The sequence below is a fragment of the Pelmatolapia mariae genome, linkage group LG12, assembly GCF_036321145.2.
Source record: "Pelmatolapia mariae isolate MD_Pm_ZW linkage group LG12, Pm_UMD_F_2, whole genome shotgun sequence".
NCBI classification, from domain to species: Eukaryota; Metazoa; Chordata; class Actinopteri; order Cichliformes; family Cichlidae; genus Pelmatolapia; species Pelmatolapia mariae.
Window position 1 is genome coordinate 11105073 of NC_086237.1, and position 20942 is coordinate 11126014.

Consider the following 20942-nt stretch of genomic DNA (forward strand, 5'->3'; position numbering starts at 1 on the left):
TTGATAAAAAATAAGCTACCGATTTAATTCTTTGTCGTGGCGCCATGTAAAAGAGAACAGCGAGAGGCCTCTGGCGTGGTGGAGGATCACACCTGTGTCAGGAGGGTTTTAATTAGAGTCAGGTGTTGTGCCAAAAAGGACTTCCGGTATTTTCAACACTGAAAAAAAGGAATTTTGAGCAGGAAAGAACATTTCTGTCACATAGAAGCCGCTATCAGTTTGGGGTAAAATGACTATTATATATCCTTTATTTACCAGGGGAAAGTCTCACTGAAATTAAAAGTTTATTATTTAAGAGTGACTAAGTGGGCAGCAGATATTACAATGAATTTAACATAATAGTGCTATCAAGATATTCATAGCCTGGTTGAATATACTTTAGGTACAATAACACAGAGTCATAAAGATACTTGCAAACAAAAAAAGCATTGCACAGAAAAAAACTGACATTTGCCAAACATATCCATGATGATCAAGTCATTTTAAGCCAGAAAGAACATCCCTGTCCGAGAAATAAGTCTCTCCTTCACACTTCCATAGCTTTATTTTGGTTTCTGATCACGACCACGACCCATTACTGGTGGCATTATTCACACAACAGCAAGCACTGTTAACATGTTAACAAGCAATCTGTTGTTATCTATATGGCATCATCTGGAAACCTCCCTCAAATATAAAAACATTTCACTGCTGAAATCCACACAATGGCTTTTTAAACAGTAGTCTGGAGAATTAATAGAGGCCTTTCATGTTCACACCTCGGCATCTTTATTGTCTTTAGGGCAAGTCAGACAACTGTACACTGCCTTAAGCAAACCCTCAGCTTAATGTCAGATGTCTCCTGCCTGCTTTAACTCCTCCACCTCCACAGCTGCTTTTCTGTGAGGATTTTTCTTCCGGTTCCCGTTGTTCATGTAAATCAAAAGTTTCAGATGCTCTTTCACCTCCAACAGTCAAATCCCAGTGAAGTTTTTCTCAAAGCTTCTACTTTCTTCACATAAAGAGGAACTTTCACAAGTATAGCCACATAATTCTTCTCAGCTGTTTAAACTCTTTTTTTTTTTGGCAAATCTTCAATAAATGACAGAAAATCATACTGAGATCCCTGTTTCACACCATGAAAACAGTCCTGTGACATATTCAGGATGGTGCTGGCTATCCCAGCTGCTAGTGGTGTGCACTGGATAGGTTACATGTCTATCACACAGTATAACATAATATACAATATAATAGAAAGCTATTTATCTCTAAATGAATACAACATTTGTACAATTCATACCAAAAGCTCTTCTATTCCCAGCAGCTTTGTGGACCTCTTTTATACTGATATATCCATTTAGAAATCCACCAATCCAACCCAGGTTTGGCTAACTGGTCAATCTAAATTGCCCAAATAATTGTGAGTGCAAAAGTGTGTCTGTCTGTCTCTGTGTTAGCCCTGAGACAGACTGGTGTATCTTAAATCTGTTTTTCCTTCACATCAAACCTGCACAGGGCACATAAAAAACATGTTCCTGTACAACTTAACCTCTGTTATTGCTGTTAGAAAAGCCAAAGTTCATTTTCAAGAGGATATTGTCTTACTTTATAATTGATCTTACACTGTTTTCTTTAACCAGGGTGTTGCAAATATGACTGGATTTGCACAAGTATGACCACATGTCATCCAACTCTATTCCACTAAGTTTTTGTTTTAACTTCCTGTAGGCTTCTCATCAACCACCATGGTCTCCATGCCATTATGTGAAAAGATTGTAAATGATCTGTAAATGTACACAATTCCCTAGAATGTAGAATGAAAATGGTTATTTTTTAAAATTAATTCATTCTTATTTTCTAAGACAACTGAAAATGCAACGTTCGGGTGAACGCAATCAGCTTTCTGGGAATTCTTATTTTTTCTTTCAGTTGATAAGTTTGTCATTACAACCAAGCACTGCAATTAACGGTTAACCTTTTTAAGATATGAAAACTCTAGGGAAAATACAGCCTGAGTAAATAACAGGTTTGATAAAAGTCCCTTTAGAGGAATCTAAAGCTTGATTATATTCAAGCTTTAGATTTCTTTTTTAAGGCAAACAATTATGTGCTTGTCTTTATACTAATGTTAGGCTTGGAAACAGTCAGAAATTAGCTTGTTAAATAGGAAGGCCTGTGACTCTGGGTTGGTTTAAGCTTTTCAACAAAAGGCTGTGAGGCCTACCATACATCAGTGTATTTAACTGCTGCACTCGACAGTGCATAATTACAATAAGCTATTTTCACTATAAGAAAAGACAAGAGTCCTCCAGTCCAACAGCCCATTTCAACAGGGGAAGGGACACTCGCCCCACAAGTCATTCATTACATGTTCAGTCGATAACTATGTTTTTCATCAAATTTCTCTGTGAAAGCAGGTAAATGTAAGCATGAATCCTGATTTGCTGCAGTCTTTATTTGGTCTTCATTCACTCAGAGAAGCACATATCTATGTCCTTTATTCTCCCATCGGAAGAGAAAATAGGCAGATTGCGAGTATAAACTGTACTTAATGTATCTAGTCCTATTTTCTTGCAGAGTGATGTGAGATATCCAATAAAACTGCATCAGGGATTGCTGACTCAGCAGGAGTGAGCACATGACTTGTACTGCTAAGAGAGTCTAAAACAAAGGAAGTAACCGCCTTTTACTTCATGGGCCACAGACAGTCTAATCTGACCATAAGTGAATTAGACCACTAAAAACCAAGGCATAACATCCCATATGAAAAGAGCACCCCTCTTTGTTTATATTTAATAAGTGTACAGCAAAGGTGTCAAATATAAGGCCTGGGGGCCATAATTGGCCTAGAAAAGGCTCCAATCTGGTCCACTAAATGGCTTTGTAAAATTTAACGTAGGGCATAGATTTTGGACTTTTAACTCTAATAAGTATAATTGTATATATTCTGTCTCAAGCTCTCAATTTACCGGTTGATCTACGTCTCTACCCTCACGTATGGTCACGAGCTGTGGGTAGTGACGGAAAGAACGAGATTGTGGATACAAGCGGCGGAAATTAGCTTCCTCTGAAGGGTGGCTGGCCTCTCCCTTAGAGATAGGGTGAGAAGTTCGGCTATTTGGGAGGGGCTCAGAGTAGAGCTGCTGGTCCTTCACATCGAAAGGACCCAGTGTCCCACTGGGAGGAGGCCCCAGGGCAGACCCAGGACACGCTGGAGAGATTACATCTCTCGGCTGGCCTGGGAACGCCTTGATGTTCCCCCGGACAAGCTGGAGGAGGTGGCTGGGGAGAGGGAGAACTGGGCTTCTCTGCTTGGGCTGCTGCCCCCCAAGTCCCGGCCCCGGATAAGCGGAAGAAGATGGATGGATGGATAGTTTCCTTAATGGTTAGAGTGTTTAACAGTAAACAACCATGTCTAATTGTATCAAGAGAATCAACCTGTCTTCAACAAAACCCTTAACGTACAGCCTTTTTTTCGTTGCTATTCATGTGTAAAGTGTTCTTGGGTTTCTTGAAAGGCGCTATACAAATTTAAGACATTATTATTTTTATAATACTCCACCTCACCTGACCATAAAAGCAGGTCTAGAAGATCCTGGAGTGAATTAGCACTTCCTGGGTGTAATCCTGTAGATGGCAAATTGCAGTATGAAGGAGAGCTGAGAAACAGATTAAATCAAATACAAATCTTAAAAATAAAAACTTCAAACATTAGGGGTAAGGAAGGTCTCTGCAACTCTGCACCGAAAGAATCTGAGTAAGCTGTATGAAAATGGAGGAATGGTGTTTTTTTCAGTTATATTTCCTGTGTTTTTCAGTGTTTTGCCAGTCAGAGAAAAACTGACAGCTATCCTTTGAGAAATTGCACTTTTAGGATGATCAATAAATCACAGCAGCAACTATTAAATATACAAAGTAAACCTAAGGCAAGGATTTAACTGTGTGTGTGTGTGTGTGTGTGTGTGTGTGTGTGTGTGTGTGTGTGTGTGTGTGTGTGTGTGTGTGTGTGTGTGTGTGTGTGTGTGTTTGTTTCCAGAACAGTCTTTGTTATCCGAGAAAACAAATCCTCTCCAAAGTCATTATAATGAAATTCAGTGTTGAATTGCTCACATTGTTACAGTAGGTCCATAACCACACAGAGACATTTGATTAAGTGAAGATTAAGACATGATTAGGAGAAGTTGAACCCCAAAGGGAACATTTGAGTGCTGTAGCTGCACTAACGTACAAAACAAATGTTAGAACAGTCGAATAATTAGCCAATGAAACAAACACAACAACAAGGGATAAAGAGAGGAGATATAAGAGGATATTAGTATAAAACCCCATTATCTTTGATCCTACAAGAACAACAAACTGGACTGGGTGAACAGAGAGTCTGTACAGGTTTGGGGCAGACGCCACTCAGTAACTTTGTTTTTGCACCACTGTGGAAAGCTGCAGTGTGCATGAATGGAACCAAACTCTTGATTTGGATGGTTTCATGTCTTGTGCCTCTTGTTATTATTAACACGGAAAGTTATGCTGTTTAGACTCCATGGCTCGGGCTCTCAATTTAAATTAAACTGAGAATAAATTATTATTAAATGATCACACAATGCACTCACACATGACCATTTAGATCATTATAATAATAAGCCAAAGTTAGCTCTATCAGTGTGCATTTATAAACACTAAGTGGAGTTGCCGTCATGTTAACATTAGAGCGGATGTAAACATTTTTACTCAATATTGAACTCTTGCAAAGCTGATTTGCATTATATCAGCACTGCAGGGAGTCAGTTTTTGATACCCTATCCTACTCCCGTACTGGACTGCATTATTTCCACTTGCATCAAGTGCATGGCTGCTGGAAAGCAATGGCAATTTTATCTACATCGCACATTTCACTATATGTTAACTGATTATGCTTAAAATAGAAGTTAAAAACAGAAACACTGTGTAGGCTTTAAAATGCTTTAAGGCAGTAAACACAGCAACTACACACAGCTCCTGAGTGTAAACCAATGTACATCAATACATGTCCTCTGCTTTGTATTCATTTATTATATAACATTATTATTAGCTATAAACACTGGGTTCTACATTGCCATGCTATTTTGCCAAGTGAACAAATGCACTTACCAATCAGAGCTTGAGTTTTATAAATGTGCTGCAGATCAATACTCGGATAGGACATGATATTGGACAGAGTGTCAGAGTCATGAGAACTGCACCAGGATGTGGTGGATGACAAAAAAAATCTTGTTATCAATGATAAAATGAGCTCCAACAATATTTGAACAGCTATACTGTTTTAGATGTGACTGAGGATATTTCAAAATTAAAGCCACTCACTGTAAGTGCTGCAGCAACAGTTCAGTTTTCACCACACTTCCTCTCCCCCTGTTCTTATTTTTCTCAAGGTTGGCAAGAGACACTTCTCACAACCTTCCACCCTTTTCTCTGAAAACTGTTAAAACAAAATCAGCTTTTCAAGCCAGTATTGCTCATACTGATCTACTAATCCTGATACTGATACTTTTAACCTACAAAGGCAGCTTATGTAGGGTGGGGCAGTGTGTCATGATTCACGAAATGAATCATCATCAATTTCCAAATTCAAAACACATTTTAAGGTTCAGACATTTTTTACGGTGCATGTTTGATGTATATTTGTATATTTTTATATTTTATGTACATTTTTCACTTGCATAAAAATAATAAAATGATACAATTCAGTGAGCTACACACTGAACTTAGAGGATGGAGACAAAGTATGAATCTTATTGTGCTAGTATTGATCTGACACCAGTACTAATGTTTGTATCGATACTGTCGATATTTGGATCGATCATGTTTGTGTGCAATCGAGTACTTCCACACAAACATAAAAAACTACAGGTAACTGTGGCAATCACCTCACAACCAAAGCAATCACTGAGAGGGTTTTTGTGCAGCAGGCAAACTCTGCTATCAAAATAAAACAGGAAGTAACTAACTAAACACTAACACGCACAAACCTGACATACAGAGATGTGAGGCTAAAGGTTTGGAAAATAACATAGGCAACTATACAAAGTAAACCCCACCCAGAATACTAATGTCAGCTTGAACTGAAATAAAGACCTCGAGATATAAATGTACATGAAAGTCAAATACAAACAATAAACTAACTAAGAAACAAATACATGTCCACGAAAAGTCAAAGCTCTGGTTTGTGGGATTTTGCCTCAGGCCATGAAAATGAAATATGACATTTGGCACAGCTGCATCAGAAATTGTTTTGTTATTGCGCAACTGTACAACAGGCTAATGTGGCAGTATATACTTTTATTTAATCACACAGACAAAAGCAAAAGGCAGAAAGTCTGAACGTCTCAAATAACTGAATAAAAGCACAAGTTGTTTAAAGAGTCCTCTCCCTGCTTTGGGTTGCGAAAAGAGGCACAAACAAGAAAGCCTGCAGTGCTTCATCCATTTGTCAGATTGTCTGTTTGTCCCCGGCATATCTCCCTCTCTTTTATGGGATTTTATTTTGTGTTTTTTTTTTCTTTTTTCATTTTGGCCTTGGTTTATTCTAAGATTTTGTACGCAGACTAAATGCCTTTCATTGACTAAACTCACCAAAGAGTCCTGTTTTTGTGTCCTCTCTACCGCAGTCCATCAGACATATCTGACATATACTGTGATTTATTAAGCAGATTTCCCCCTTTTGGATTTTTCCAGTGCAACAAAACATAAAATAAGGATAAAAAAATATTAATAAATCAGCAAACATAGAAAAAATAGTGGTTTCTCACACTCCATCTGAAATGTCTGTTCTCCTCTGCCTCCACCTACAGCTCTTGTTACAGGCTCTTATTCCTCTGCCTCCATTTCCATTCAATGCTTTTAACAACTTTCTGATCACTCTTGCTGCCTGTGAACTCACAATTGACTTATATTGGTTAAATTAAAGCAATAGCAACGAGCGTGACCAATTGCCAGTTGTCACGTTTAGGAAATATCATTGTAATTGTGTTAAGCTTAAGCCTCCATTCATTATTATTATTATGAATCACAGGTGTATCATGTTGGTCTGTGAGAATATGTTTAGGATTTTGAAGAAAATTTAAAAAACAATCTGCAAATTGTTTGTAGAGGCATGTGGGGATATCGATCAGGGGTCATGCTGTGAGTTATGTCTTTATGTGGCATTTGGCTCTTCAGGTTTCTACCATGCCAACTCCAGACAGCACTATGTGACAAATTTCAAGTGGATGACATTTGTGTTCAGACCAACAAAACAGGAAAAATTCAGTCTTAGTCAATCACAAAAATATTTCTTATTCTGAAGTAAAAGATATCTGTGGAGGCTGTGGTTCAGGTGGTAGAGTGACCCCTGAAGTGACCTTGGACAAGATAATAAACTCTGGGTTGCCCCTGGCACATACATTTGTGTGTGTTGACTGTTATTTAAAAAGTGCTTGGGTATAGATAAAATCACTATATGAATGTGTGTGTGTGTGTGTTAATGGGTGAATGAGATTTGTGGGAGAAAGTGCCTTGAGTGCACATATTTTTTAGAAAGGCGCAATTTACTATATTACACTTTTCCCCAATCGCTTTAGTGCAATTCACACATCAGAAACATCATTGTCACCACTCTTAATGCAGTCTCAAATCAGTGCCACATTTCCCCATCCACATTAGCCTCACCATTTGTAAAACAGTTTGCATAATGAAAACGTATCGTGTATTTTCTACTTTCAATGTAACGCTTTGCAATTTAATTTCATAGTTTAAACTAAAAATGTAAATTTTGGAACACACCAGACGTTCACACTAGTCTCTCAGGCAGAGAGATGATTGCTGTCTCGTACATATCCCTCCCATTCCTGTAATGAGCAGCGAGAGCCAACGCATACAAACCGACGTTGTGCCTTAAAGGGGAGGTTACTGAGTATTCACATAACTTTACGCATGATGCAACACGCCTCCTTACACAACAGTAGCTGCCTGGCGCATTACAGATTTTCATTTTACCTGAGCTGATCTCCGCACACACCCATTGTCTCAGGAAATGTTCGGAAACCATCAATCACTTCTAGGAATATCATTTTTTGAAATGAACAACAGAGTTGTTTGCCGAACGACTTGAACATCTTGTTCCACTGGTACAACTGTTTCTGTGGAAAAACTATCTTGTATTTGGCAACACACAGAAAATTGAATTCCTTCGTACACCAGTTAAAGGTGAATTTTAAACAAAAAGTCACACCACAGCAAATTCGTGATAAAATATACTACACGGCATTATAAAGGCAGCAAACATCTAACACCAAAATCCTTGATTCAACAATAAAACTCACATATCAGGGAGATGGAGGTCAATAAAATGTAACCACTGTGAGATTCATTAACTACTCTGAGTTGTTGGGTCTAAGATATAACATCTGTGCTGTGGTAATGTTTACTTTTGCCATCTGCGGTGCATCAAAAGTGTTTCATGGTACAAAATCTGTTTTAATGAGATGAAAGCGAGTAAAGTTTTTCCCAGAATAATGAGATTCATTAAGTTGTCTTTGGACACTGAGCGCGTGGTATAGAGAGCCAGAGTTAGTTCTTTAGCAACAAAGCTCTGAAAGCTGACCAAGTTATGTAAGTAAACACTAAAACAGTATATATGCTCCTGATGCAATACTGCTTCAAACACTCTCAAATGTATTTTCACAACAATTCACTTGTAGGCAAAAACTCAACAAGTGTTGCTAATGAGGTGATGGAAGACAGATGGTTCTCTGCGAACAATCTAAGGTGCAGAGGAGGAAGAGGAGGAGGAGGACAAGAGCAAAACAAAGGACAGTACTTCCAGATGTTCTTCTTCATTGAATGATAATGAGGCATGCAGGATAAAGAGCACAACCCGACTTCAGCATTATCAGGTTGCCCTGTGTTGTAGCTACTGAAACATCTGTGTACATTGCTTTTTACAAACTATATAGGGCATGTGGTGGTTACTTACTGCTTTTACTGCACTTACATTTGTTGCTTTGTTTGTGTAGGATTCAATGAGTACCACTTGTGTATGGAAGGTCTGAATTTTTAAGCATTTATTAGCCCCACACGTGGGAAATTTGTTGGGTCACGGCAGAAAGTGGACAGTGCGAAGTTACAAGCACTAAAAATTAAGGAAAACAATGGAATAGAATAAGATAAAAAGAATAACATACTATATAAAATAAAATTTACATACTATGTTTTGTTAGAAAAATTACACTTAGTGGTATTGCACATATGTGGATGTGTGTGTCTGTCTGTGCATGTGTGGTCACGTGCGAAGAAGATTTATATGTGAAATAGTTTTTGGTGCTGATCTGCACTGAGTAAGTGAAAAAAAGATGTGTGATATGAGGTTTCGAATTGGGTTCATGTGAGTTAGATTTGCATGGTGATTGTTCTGTGTAAGATATTGTTCCATCATTTTACTGGAGACCACAGGAACTTCTTCCCTTCAGATATACTCTTGGAAGTTTTAATCTTATTATATATTTTGTTGTTGTTGCTAGTGGTAACATTGTTTAAAGATAGGAACCAGACTTACTGAGTTTTTGTCTGAGCAGTTTCAGAACAAAAGAATGTGAAAAGCAACATATTTCTGCTTATAACAGTACCTGCCCACACGTCTTTCCATTTGATCCATGCCCTTCAATTAAATCCCTCTGGTCACATACCGCCGTGACCAAACGTAACTTTCGAAATCATTCTATAAATAGATGTTCACGTGATGCAAGGATCAATCAGAAGAGGGGGCCTACGATGCTATCAGGTGTCGGCATACATACACCAATACTGTTTACAAGTCGTTTAATGAGAGAAATTTGGATTATAAGTGCCAGGTAGGCTGTTCCAAGCATCTTTGAAAATGTGTGGGGTTTTTTTGTTTTGTTTTGTTTGTTTGTTTGTTTTTCTTTATTTCCTTCCTTTGTTTATTTCCTTTTGTTTATTTCCTTGTTTGAGTTGTTTATTATTGAGGTATTGGATAAAATTTGGAACCTGCCTGAAGTGAATTTTATACACTGTTGTACCTTGTATAAAAATCACAATCTGCAAAGTAACAACAAACGGCTGAGAAATTGCGCTCCTATTGTTTGGTTCATATCTGAAACATCTCTGTACTGTAGAAATGGGCGGATCAATCCAAATATCGATAGCATCGATTAAAACGCTGGTTTTGGTAACAGATTGATACTAGGATTGATATGCTGTCTCTATCCTCTAAGTCAGGGGTGTCCAACTCCAGGCCTCAAGGCCCGGTGTCCTGCAGGTTTTAGATATCACCCTGGGTCAGCTCACCTAAATCAAATGATTAGTTCATTACCAGGCCTCAGGAGAACTTCAAGACATGTTGAAGAGTTGTGTTGGATCAAGGACACACCTAAAACCTGCCTTACACTGGCCCTTGAGGCCTGGAGTTGGACACCCCTGCTCTAAGTTCAGTGTATAGCTCACTGAATTGTGCTTATTGCATTATTTTATGCAAATGAAAAAATCCTCCTCCTCAAACATGCACCATAAAAAAATGTCCTTTTTGAAAAAACCTTTTTGTGTTGACTGTCACATGTATTATATGTATAGCCTATAGCACATTTAAACAACGTTTAAATTCCAGTTTCAAAACACATGAAAGGCTGAATGATGTCCTTTGTTGTGTTAAGTATTGTGGAAAGTAAAAAATCGTAGTGATTTAGCGGTCATTAAATTCTGTTATGAATTTGGAAACTGATGATGATTCATCTCATAGATCATAACACACTGCCCTACCCAATATCTGTCTTAAAAGTAACAGTATCAGTATTGATATTGGTATCTGTAATACTTTCCCTGTATTCACTTTGTATCACTTCAATACCAAATTTTGTAGTACCTCAGCACTGTTGTTCTGTAATTTCTTTTTTTTTGGGGGGGGGGGAGTGATATCGCCGCGACATCTCTGCAGCCAATCGGCGCCCTTCTTTCTCTCTGACGTCACCACACTACCAGGTCCAGGAAGCTGGAAGTTTCACTAGAGTTTTTTTTGCACAAGTCTGTTTTTAAAGACGAGTTTAACTTACGAATTTAAGACAAGCTAGCACTGTTGTGTGTTTATTATTTAAGGGAGCCGTGTTTGTATTTACTTTCTCTGTAAGTTTGTAGAGTAGGAGGACGGGAAGGACGTAAATTCGCCACACATCCCTGACTAACGATGTCAACCTCGAACCCTCTGGCTAATTACAGCACGGAACTCCACGATGACCAAGCAGATAAAGTGAGTACTGGCTTCAACACTCCGCTAGTTATGTTTTGGTGGCTGTCTCCAGTATGGTGACGTGACATTTGAACTTGATACGTCTCAGGGAGGACGTGAAACCGGGGTCAAACAGGTCGCTAGGCTGTTAGCATGTATTGTTTGCGTGTTATTACTTCTTCCTCTTTGTCCAAAAAGCTGCCGTTAACTTAATTAACCCCCACTTCATTGCTCACGCTAGAGGAGGTTAGAGCAATGCATTGGGTAACAGGACTCAATAAAGCTTATTACGCACTCTATAGAGAAGGTAATGTCATATCAGGTTTCGTCAATGCAGTGTGTGTGTGTGTGTGTGTGTGTGTGTGTGTGTGTGTGTGTGTGTGTGTGTGTGTGTGTGTGTACCCCTTTCTTACTCTCTGTATGGGGAAATCGTTAACGCCCTTTTCTTGGAAGAAACGGTAAAGTGTGGAAGACACAGACATTTTTCCTGTTCAGGGAAGTAAAAGCACAGTAAAGTTAAAAACTTTAGTGGTTCCTGTCACCTAAATTTATAACAGGAAAAGGCCATCATTGCTGCAAAAAGCTCCAGATTTTATTTAAGAAATTTGCAGTGTGCCTAAAACAAAAGAAAACAAAACACTTAATAACAATAAAACAAACCCAGGGTGGCACAGTGGAACAGTGATTAGCACTGTTGCACCACAGCAAGAACACCTTGGGTCTGAGTCTCCCATCTGACTGGAGCCTTGCTGCTTGGATTCTGCATGTGTGTGTGTGTGTGTGGGTTCTCTTCAGGTACCTCGGCTTGGCTCCAGCCCCCTGCAAACCTGATTTGGATAAGTGTAAGAAAATGGATTAATGTGAAAATAAAATCATCCACAATAGGAAGCTTACTTAATGACGTGGTATTTACAGCTTTCCCAAGGGATTGTCACAGCGGATGTGCGCAGATGTTTGATTTGGCGCAGTTTTTATGCTGGAGGCCCTTCCTGATGCAACCCTCCTATATATTCAGGCTTGGGACAGGTTACTTAATGACACGACACCATACAATACAAGTTTACAGTATTATTATATTGTCGTTATACATAATATTTTCAAAAATATTTAAATTTGTAAAAAAAATTTCATTGCAGGAATTTTTATTTTTATCATTATTGACACAGGCTTTGAGGCCAGCCCCTTAATTCGAACACGTTCTGTTTGATAAGTTAGTGACATGCTTTGGTGAAGTGACTGTGTTATGCTGTTAACGCGGTAGAGATGGGAAAATCTGTCTTGACTGAGATCAGGTAGATAGCTACAGTCTTCTGCACAACTTGTCCTTTTCACGATGCCCAGAGGCTCACAGTTAAAACACACGTCATCATTCGTGAAAACACAGGGATGATTAGCAACCCTAGTACAAACACTTCCTGTGACTGCTTCAAATTAAAAGCCTGCAAGTCACAGGACTGTAACATTTACATGATAGAGCCTTCTTTTTAGGCCTAGCCCTTGCATACTAATAGATATAATCTGTACATTGCCTACGAGACTGTATGTGAAGATGGGTGCTTAGTGATCAGCTTATGTAAGCAAGTTAAACTGTATGGGTGAGAATGCACATGCCTGATAATTACTGTTAAATAATAGCGTAATAAAACTTGAATTTACTGCCATTTCAGACAGTGTAATTCCTTTTGTATTTCATTTTGAACAATCTTTTCACTGCTTTTTCATTTCATTACCTACGGTTTGACTTCTTATTCAGGGTTTCTGGTGGTAATCTTATGCAATCTGTTGAAATAGCCAAAACGAAATTACAGCATTTGTCCTACATGGTAGTACAGCAGTATTGCCCTTGGACCTTTTGAGCTGATTCTTTTTGATTAATGGCTGAATCGAAGTCATTAGGCCTTTTGTTCTGTTGTTCTGCTGTTTTCTCCTATTGTTGCACTCCAGTCATTGCTGTCATTTAAACGGGGAATTGTATGAATTGATGATTTTCCTTGTTCATAGACGCTATCATTCATCTACGAAACCTTTAACAGCTTCTCTTGCTGTGAGGCTTCTTACTCACACTCAGCTTATAATTACAAAACGTGAATTGGTCTGTCAGATACTCCTGCTAAGGGGAACATTTAAAGTTGGTTTGGGAAATATTCAGACCCCTTCTCTTTCTAAATTTAATTTAAATGAATGAATGAAGTATAAATTCCCATCCCTTTGGACTTATTAAACCCTTAATGACAAAGTAAAAACCTGCTTTTAGACATTATAGTAAGAACCTTGCAATAAAGCTTTGTAGTAGCCCCCTATAGTGGCCAACCAGAGGGGTGGGGGGTAATTTCAGGCTCTGGTAACATACTGTACAGTGTGTGGTGTTTTTTTTTCTTCTAAAGCATAAGCTTAGCTTAGTCATGTAACTGTTCTGTCACTTTCCACAAAAGAAAACGGTACAAGGCGCCTGTGAAGAACACATACAGTTATACTGTGGAGGACGGGACAGTCACGATCATGGTTCAGAACTGTTCTAGGAGCAGATAATGAGTCCTGATAGCTCGTGACTTGTATGAGATGTGTAGCTCTCCTCTTGAGAAGGATAGGAAGCACTGTCTACAAGAGGTTAAATGCTGCTGTAGCCCATCCCAGCTGTTAAAGTTGGGGAGGTAGTAGGATAGTAGGATTTCCAATGGGCAAGTTGCTGCTGCAGGGCGCCATAAACAGCCATTCACGCTCACATTCATCCCTACTGCCGGTTTAGAATCACTGGTTAACCTAACACATATGCTTTTTTTCAATTTCACAGGAAGTAAAGACAATTTTCAAGATAATTTGCACGTATTGAGGAGTTTAAAGAAGCGTCGATTTTATTATTCTAATAGTGTAGTCTTCCTGTGGTGTACCAGTTGGAGAGAAAATTAAAGTTGACAGAGAAAATGGTTGATAAGATAAAGATTCTTGCATCTATCAAGATGATAGTGCTCCTCCTGGGTCCTAATCCAGTTAGTGTCAACAGTTCATACTGCTCCCTCATTCACAAGGGGTCGCCACAGCAGGCAGCTCCACGTATTTGATTTGGCAGATTTTTGCACCAGGTGCCCTTCCTGAGGCAACACCCCAGACATGGGAAAGCTCTGAATTACACCTGCTATTGATCCTCTCTTGAGGTCAATAAAGAGAGTTAAGTTTAGTGAAAGGCTAATGAAAGACTCTCAATAGCAAATGCAAATAAGAGGTCAAAGAGGGTACCTCTGCCTCTACCAACACTGAACAGGTTGGAATAGAGACTGGAGCTTTGGATAATACCTGAGAAGTTATGATGTTTCGCCCCTTCTCAAATCCCTTCAAAGTATAGAATAAATATCTCCATTTTACTCTATCAAAAGCTGTTTCCACGCTCCAGGAAAACTAATACCTGTGGGTCTGAAGAGTCTGAGAGGAGATGGATAATACTGAGAAAGCCCCTCACACTGAAAAAAGAAAATCTATTTTTAACAAAAGTGTCCTGTTTGGTGCCAGGGAGCACATTTCAAAGTGAGAGGTGTGAATCTGAGCAAAGATTTTACCATTCACATTTGACTGAAATCAGTCAGTAAGTACTGCTACAGAGAAAACTTTTTTTTTTTTTAAGTATTAGAGAGATCTGGGTTACATGCAGTACATGCATTTTACTTTATTAATAAGAAAAAAATGCCATATTCATTGAGAAATTTGCTCTTTTAACTCACTGGAACAGAGACGCATTATACAAGCCATGTGACGAATCTGCAGGTGTATTTTTATGTACTATGTACTTATGTAATATCACTGTGTGTGTGTGGTATCAGCCTATTTTCCTGCCGAATCTTAGTCTCTTCCTTTCAGAAAGTGTAATTTCCACTTTCATAGTAGTGATGTGCAAGTACTACAACATTCAATCCATTGTGTTCCCTAGATACACGGTCCAACTCGAGGACCACGGTGACCTAGTACCAGAGTTGAGTTGTTGAAATGGGCTTATTTTCGTTAATTTTTGTCATAGATAGTTTTTGTCTAAAATCTGGAACAATACGTGAAATTTTTTGTTACCTTCTTGCTTTAGCCTTGCTCCAGACTGTTAAGTTTGCCTACAAAATTTTGTAAAGATTTTGAGAATAATTTTCATTTCTTTCTTTGTTGGGACCTCTAAGGCGTGGTGTCAAACATAAGACCTGGGGGGCAGAATTGACCTGGTAAAGACTCCAGTGCGGCTCACTAGATGGTTTTGGAAAATGTGAAGGATTTTGGACTTTTAGCTGTTCTCATAAATTTCACTGTTTGTCCCACCCATAAAGACCTCTCCCGTGGACATTCATGCTACACGGAAGTAATAAAGTAATAGTAGAAACTGTTAAATGACAGGAAAGTTCCAGTTCTTTTAGAAGTCTCTCTTTTTTTAATATGTCCACCGTAAAATAAATGAATACAACAGGACATTATATGTGAATTAACAAAAACATTCTGCATTATAACTACAGGACAGTGTGGGCAAATTTCTTCCACTTTAAGCCCAGTATTAGTTCTGGTGACAGATTTCTTTCATTTAATGCAGCAGCAGTACTTTATCACATAGAGAAACTGAGACAGGTTGAAATTGCACTTCTTTTTCTTATATTTTCCCATCTCAGGGATTAAGTGAGTGTAAAGTTAAACTACACACTGACAGAAGGGGATTTTCACTGGTCTGGCTCACTTCCATGCTCTCAGGTGTAGGATACCACAGTATGGACACAAGTTTGGTGCAAAAAGTAACATCTTCTATACAAAATGTATAGAAGTGGAGAACAAAGAGTCTAACAGTCACGTATTGAAGCAGCTGGAGCACACCTTGTGTTGGGAGTTTTAAATATCAAGCTACACAATGTCAACGTCTTCAGTTACCAGTTGGGAAACTAGAAGTCATTAGGCATTTATTTTTGGTACACCTTTAACATGATGATGCTGTTTACTCTGTGTTTCTATTTGAGTTTGTGTGGGGTTTTTTTTTTTTCTTTTCAACACTTTAATACAGTTGCCAGGAAGCTACACGCTATTAAGCAATTATCCCCTTGAACCCTGCCAAGGAAGGCTGTAATGCATGTTATATTTTCTGATGCAGACTATTCTAGTGCTTAGGAAGTACCAACTTTGTTAATTAATTACTTATTTATTTATCTAGGTGGACAAATACCTTCACAACCTCCAGCTGTCAGATAAGACTTTGATGGACGTGTCACTGCGATTTCGTCGAGAGATGGACAAAGGCCTGTGTAGAGACACCAACCCCACAGCTGCTGTCAAGATGCTGCCCACATTTGTGCGCTCCACTCCTGACGGAACAGGTAATACCCGTTTCACGTACAGGATACTGTTCATATGAGACTGTAAAGAGTTGGTGTAAATGACGTGTCCAGTGAAAATGTGTTCCTTGAAAAAGGGGATTTTGTCTTGAGGGAAGATGTTCTCATTTCAAACCAAAAACTATTTAGATAATTCATTCTTTAGGGAGTAAATCAGTGTAACAGGTTTTTATCTAATCATAAACACAGCCTGACATGAGAGAGTTTCTTTTTCAAGGCAGGTTCATCTAAGGGCATAAATATAGAAAATTACACCACTGGTACTATCTTCTACTGCCCAACTGAAACAGGGTTTTTTAAGCCTGATGTGCACACTAATATTTGGTGACGTCTAATATATCTATTTATGTATTTATTTTTATAAGACAGATGAAACATGAACAGATATTCCTTACAACTGTTGTATGTGATTTTTATTTATTGACTTGTTTGCATTCTGCAAGGAAGTCACCTAGCATGTTCAAATTTATCCTATTTATCCTTATTTAACCATGAGAGTATCTACTACAAGGGTGAGGAGTGAGGAGTAACACCGGCAGCCACCAGTAAATACTCGATCTATTGATCTATCGATCTATCGATCGATCTATCTTTACATATATATATATCTTATATATCTATAGATATATCTTTATATAGATAGATATATTTTTTATCTTCTGCATGAAGCACACATGAGTTGACATTTTTGATGAGTGTGTTTTTAATTACAGCTAGAATGATATATGAAGTAACTGTTTGACAGAAATGAATTATTCACTTTCCAAGACAAAAAAAACAACTTGTATATTATAAATTTAATGTGTCGGCAGTGCAATAAGAAGACATTAATTTAGTTTCCTGGAATTGAAATAGGACTTTTTTTCTGATTGAACATTAGATTATAAAATATTATTTCATAGCAACTTTGTTATCAATGCGAAACATACTATTAATAATATAGAATAATATTATACTGGGAAATTGAAGCACTTTTTTAACATGTATTTTTGATATATCGGGAATATTCTGGTTGATTGTGAGTGTTGTGCTGTATGTAACTCTGGGTTTATTCTTTTGTTGAAAGAACAAGGAGAATTCCTGGCCCTCGACCTTGGTGGATCAAACTTCCGAGTGCTTCTGGTCAAAGTCATGGGTAACGGCGAGCAAAAAGTGGAGATGGAAAGTCAGATTTACGACATTCCTGAACACATCATGAGAGGGAGCGGGTCTGAGGTAAGAGGCGTTCCACATTATGGAAGGCTAATTTATCTTTTTTCTTTTACTGTGTGCTTTGCTATCGCTGAGGTTTACGAGCCATGTACGAAGAAAAAAGCACGCACATTGACAGGAGAAATTGGCCTCATCAACCCAAAAATGACAATTAAATTATCATTAGTTTATCTGAAGTACATCTATACAGTGTGTGTACAATCACGGTAAAAAGAAAAGACTGTCTTTCTGTTCTAATGAAATAAACTCTGATCCCTACAGTGTGCTAGAATGAGGTAAATACAACCTCAAATGAACAATTACGGATTACATTTTATACTGTGTCATTATTTATGCTCACAGCCTAAATGCAGAAGCAGGGTGTGCAAAACTACACACACTGCATCATTCAATAACTTATAGAACCACCAATTAATAAGTTAAAATAATAATTTTCAGTCTCTCACATCATTGTGGAGGAATTTAGGCCCACTCTTTGCAGGCGTTCATTTCTTAACCGCTCTCTTAAGGTTGAGGACTGGACTTTGACTGGGACACCGGGACCTTGATTCTTTTCTCTTTCAGCTGTTCTCTTGTAGATATGCTGCTGTGCTTGGGATCACTGTTCTGTTGCAGAACCCAACTGTGGCCAAACTCTAGTAGTTAACAGATGACCCTATAGTTGACTTTAGAAAACTTTTGGATACAGAGGAGTTCATGGTTGATGCAATGGCCTTGAGTTTGCAACTCTGCCTATTAATGTGTGCTCACATGTTCTTTTCAGAGAGATGTTTCTCCTGGCAACCTTTCCAAGCAAGCCACATTTATTCAGTCTTTTTCTATTAGTGCTGTCATGACCTTTAACATTGACCATGCTCACCTGAGGTCTGTAGATTCTAAAATGTCTTGTGTTTTCTCTGAGGGAAACTGAACATTTAATTTACTATGATGTTCACTGGGAAGCGTGGCAGCTGTCTTGAATGTTTTTCCCATGTGAATAATCTTTTTCACTGTAGAACGAAAAAGGAGTTCACATTGTTTGGAAATGCCCTTCCAACCCTTCCCAAACTAATGGACAGCAAGCTACTGAAAAACTCTGCTTTTATAGACATGCTCACACTTGCTGATGATCAGTTAAGTACATTTGATTAGCAGCACCTTGTATTTTGGCTTCAGTTCAATAATGACACACTGTAATATAGCAAACTTTTTTCATATACAGTGGTCAATCACTATAAAGTGGTTCAGCTTTCGCAGCCTCGCTGTTTCGCGGATTTTTTTTGTGCAATTTTGCATGTTTGTTTGGGGGGTTTTTGGGTTTGTTTTTTTTATTTGTTTTTTTTTACAGCGGACTGTGTTCTGCGTCCTGATTGGCTGTAGACCATCGTCAATCAATCTTGTTCTGTGTCTCCTGTACAGTACAGAATGTGTTCAGCTTGTCAAATTTACGTAAATCTTCGATTGCTAGCAGTGTGACTCTGAAGTGCTGCACTGTATGTTTGTCAGTTTTCTCTCCAACAATGTTGACAAAATGTTTTGCACCCACAAGGCAGAGGAAAATGCTAATATCGCAAAAAAAGTTGGACTTCTGGACATGCTAAAGGAATGTACAAGTTACCGTATTTTTCGGACCATAAGGCGCACCACATTATAAGGCACATTAAGCGAAACAAAACAGTCAGATAATTCATTAATGTTGAATTCTCTGGCAGCTGCTCTATTCCCATGTTCTGGACCTGAAAACAGGGTTTGATCTTTGGTTTCATTCTATAATACTTTACTTATTTTTCTACAAAGGTTTGAGCTTTGAGAGCGTTTAAACAAGAGAGAAAAGTGTGAAAATGTTCACGCCTGTCTGAGAAAAGTGTATAAAGTGTGTAGTGAGGGGTTTGACAGCCTTAAAACATCTATAATAATTGTAAAAAACGAGGGTCCACTGTAGTAGATTTCATCATAGTTAAACTAAATGTGCTAAACACAGGAAATCAAAACATAAAACTGTGTAGGTTAACAGTGGCCTAATTGTCATGGACACAGCAAAATAAAACAGCCGTCAGACAAACAAATACACTCAACTGCAAATATTTAAATTAGATATTAAAAAAGTTAGTTAGAAACTAAAGAAAAATAAAAGTTTTTTGCAAACTGGCAGACTGGGTTTTGGCAGGGTTGTCAGAAGTCATCACACAACAAACTAAAAACAGACAAATATGACAGATGCCAAGACCATCATGAATGCCAACCCCTGCTGAGCCTGTGGCTTTCTGTAGTGTCGTATCCACAACACTCAAAGTGTCTTGCAATTCCCCATCCACAAGCAGCCATTTTCATGGCCTCAGGATGGAGCAAGGTGAAGAGTGAAAAATAAAAAGCTCAGCAGTAGGTTGGGCTTTGAAAGAGAAAGAGAATGCAGTCTATATCACCACTAAATTAAAGAGAGCTCCATCTCCCCCGAAAACCACAGGTGGCCTAAATCATGTAGCTCAACATGAAAACCAAAACAACACACTAATTAACAACCTCAGTGTCGCTCTTTTAAGACTGTTGAATTAAACTCAGTGCATGAAAGAGATCAAATGCTTGGTTTATAAATTTTAATAATATTGCAATAACAGTTAGGCATGTATAATTATCCTTTGTTTGTTTTACAGTGACAAAAATATCCTCGCGTTTTATTTTAATGTTGTGTAATTTTGTTTTGCATTTAACATCATACTACTGAGCATTAAGGGAGAGCATTACTGCAAAGCAGCAGCCAGTTGCTTTGTGTCAGTACAGTTAGAAAAAGACTGAACAAGTATGACTTCTTTGGAAAGATTATCAGTAGAAAAGCTCTTCTGTTTAAAACAAACATGGAACAATAAAACTTATTTACTCATGTGTGTTCGCACAAAACTGTCCATAAATCATGCATAAACCTGGTGTTTATAAATATACTTGTGCCTGGATTTGTTTGTACTTTATGATTACATTTAAAAGTGCCTCTAACTATGTGTACAAACAAATGAATGGATGTGTTTTTCTTTAGGAAATTTGAACAAAAGTCTTTAAAATGATGCAGACTGCAGGCAGCAAACACAAACCTGTTATATTAGAATGAGTTTAACATGGTTGCAAGAGCAAAATTGGATGTTACTCACTTGTCAAAATCTCACAGTGGTTTTGCGTGTTAAGTCATTTTT

General features: G+C 38.1%; 1 protein-coding gene across 1 annotated transcript in view; it reads left to right on the forward strand.

Moving 5' to 3' along the window:
• Positions 1-10978: 10978 nt before the first annotated feature.
• hk2 (hexokinase 2) overlaps positions 10979-20942 on the forward strand; it is a 39361-nt gene continuing 29397 nt past the window's right edge. The window contains exons 1-3 of the mRNA XM_063489262.1: positions 10979-11248; positions 16389-16551; positions 17636-17784. Of these exons, the coding sequence (XP_063345332.1) occupies positions 11186-11248; positions 16389-16551; positions 17636-17784 (375 nt within the window). The 5' untranslated portion in view covers positions 10979-11185. The remainder of the gene's footprint in view (positions 11249-16388; positions 16552-17635; positions 17785-20942) is intronic.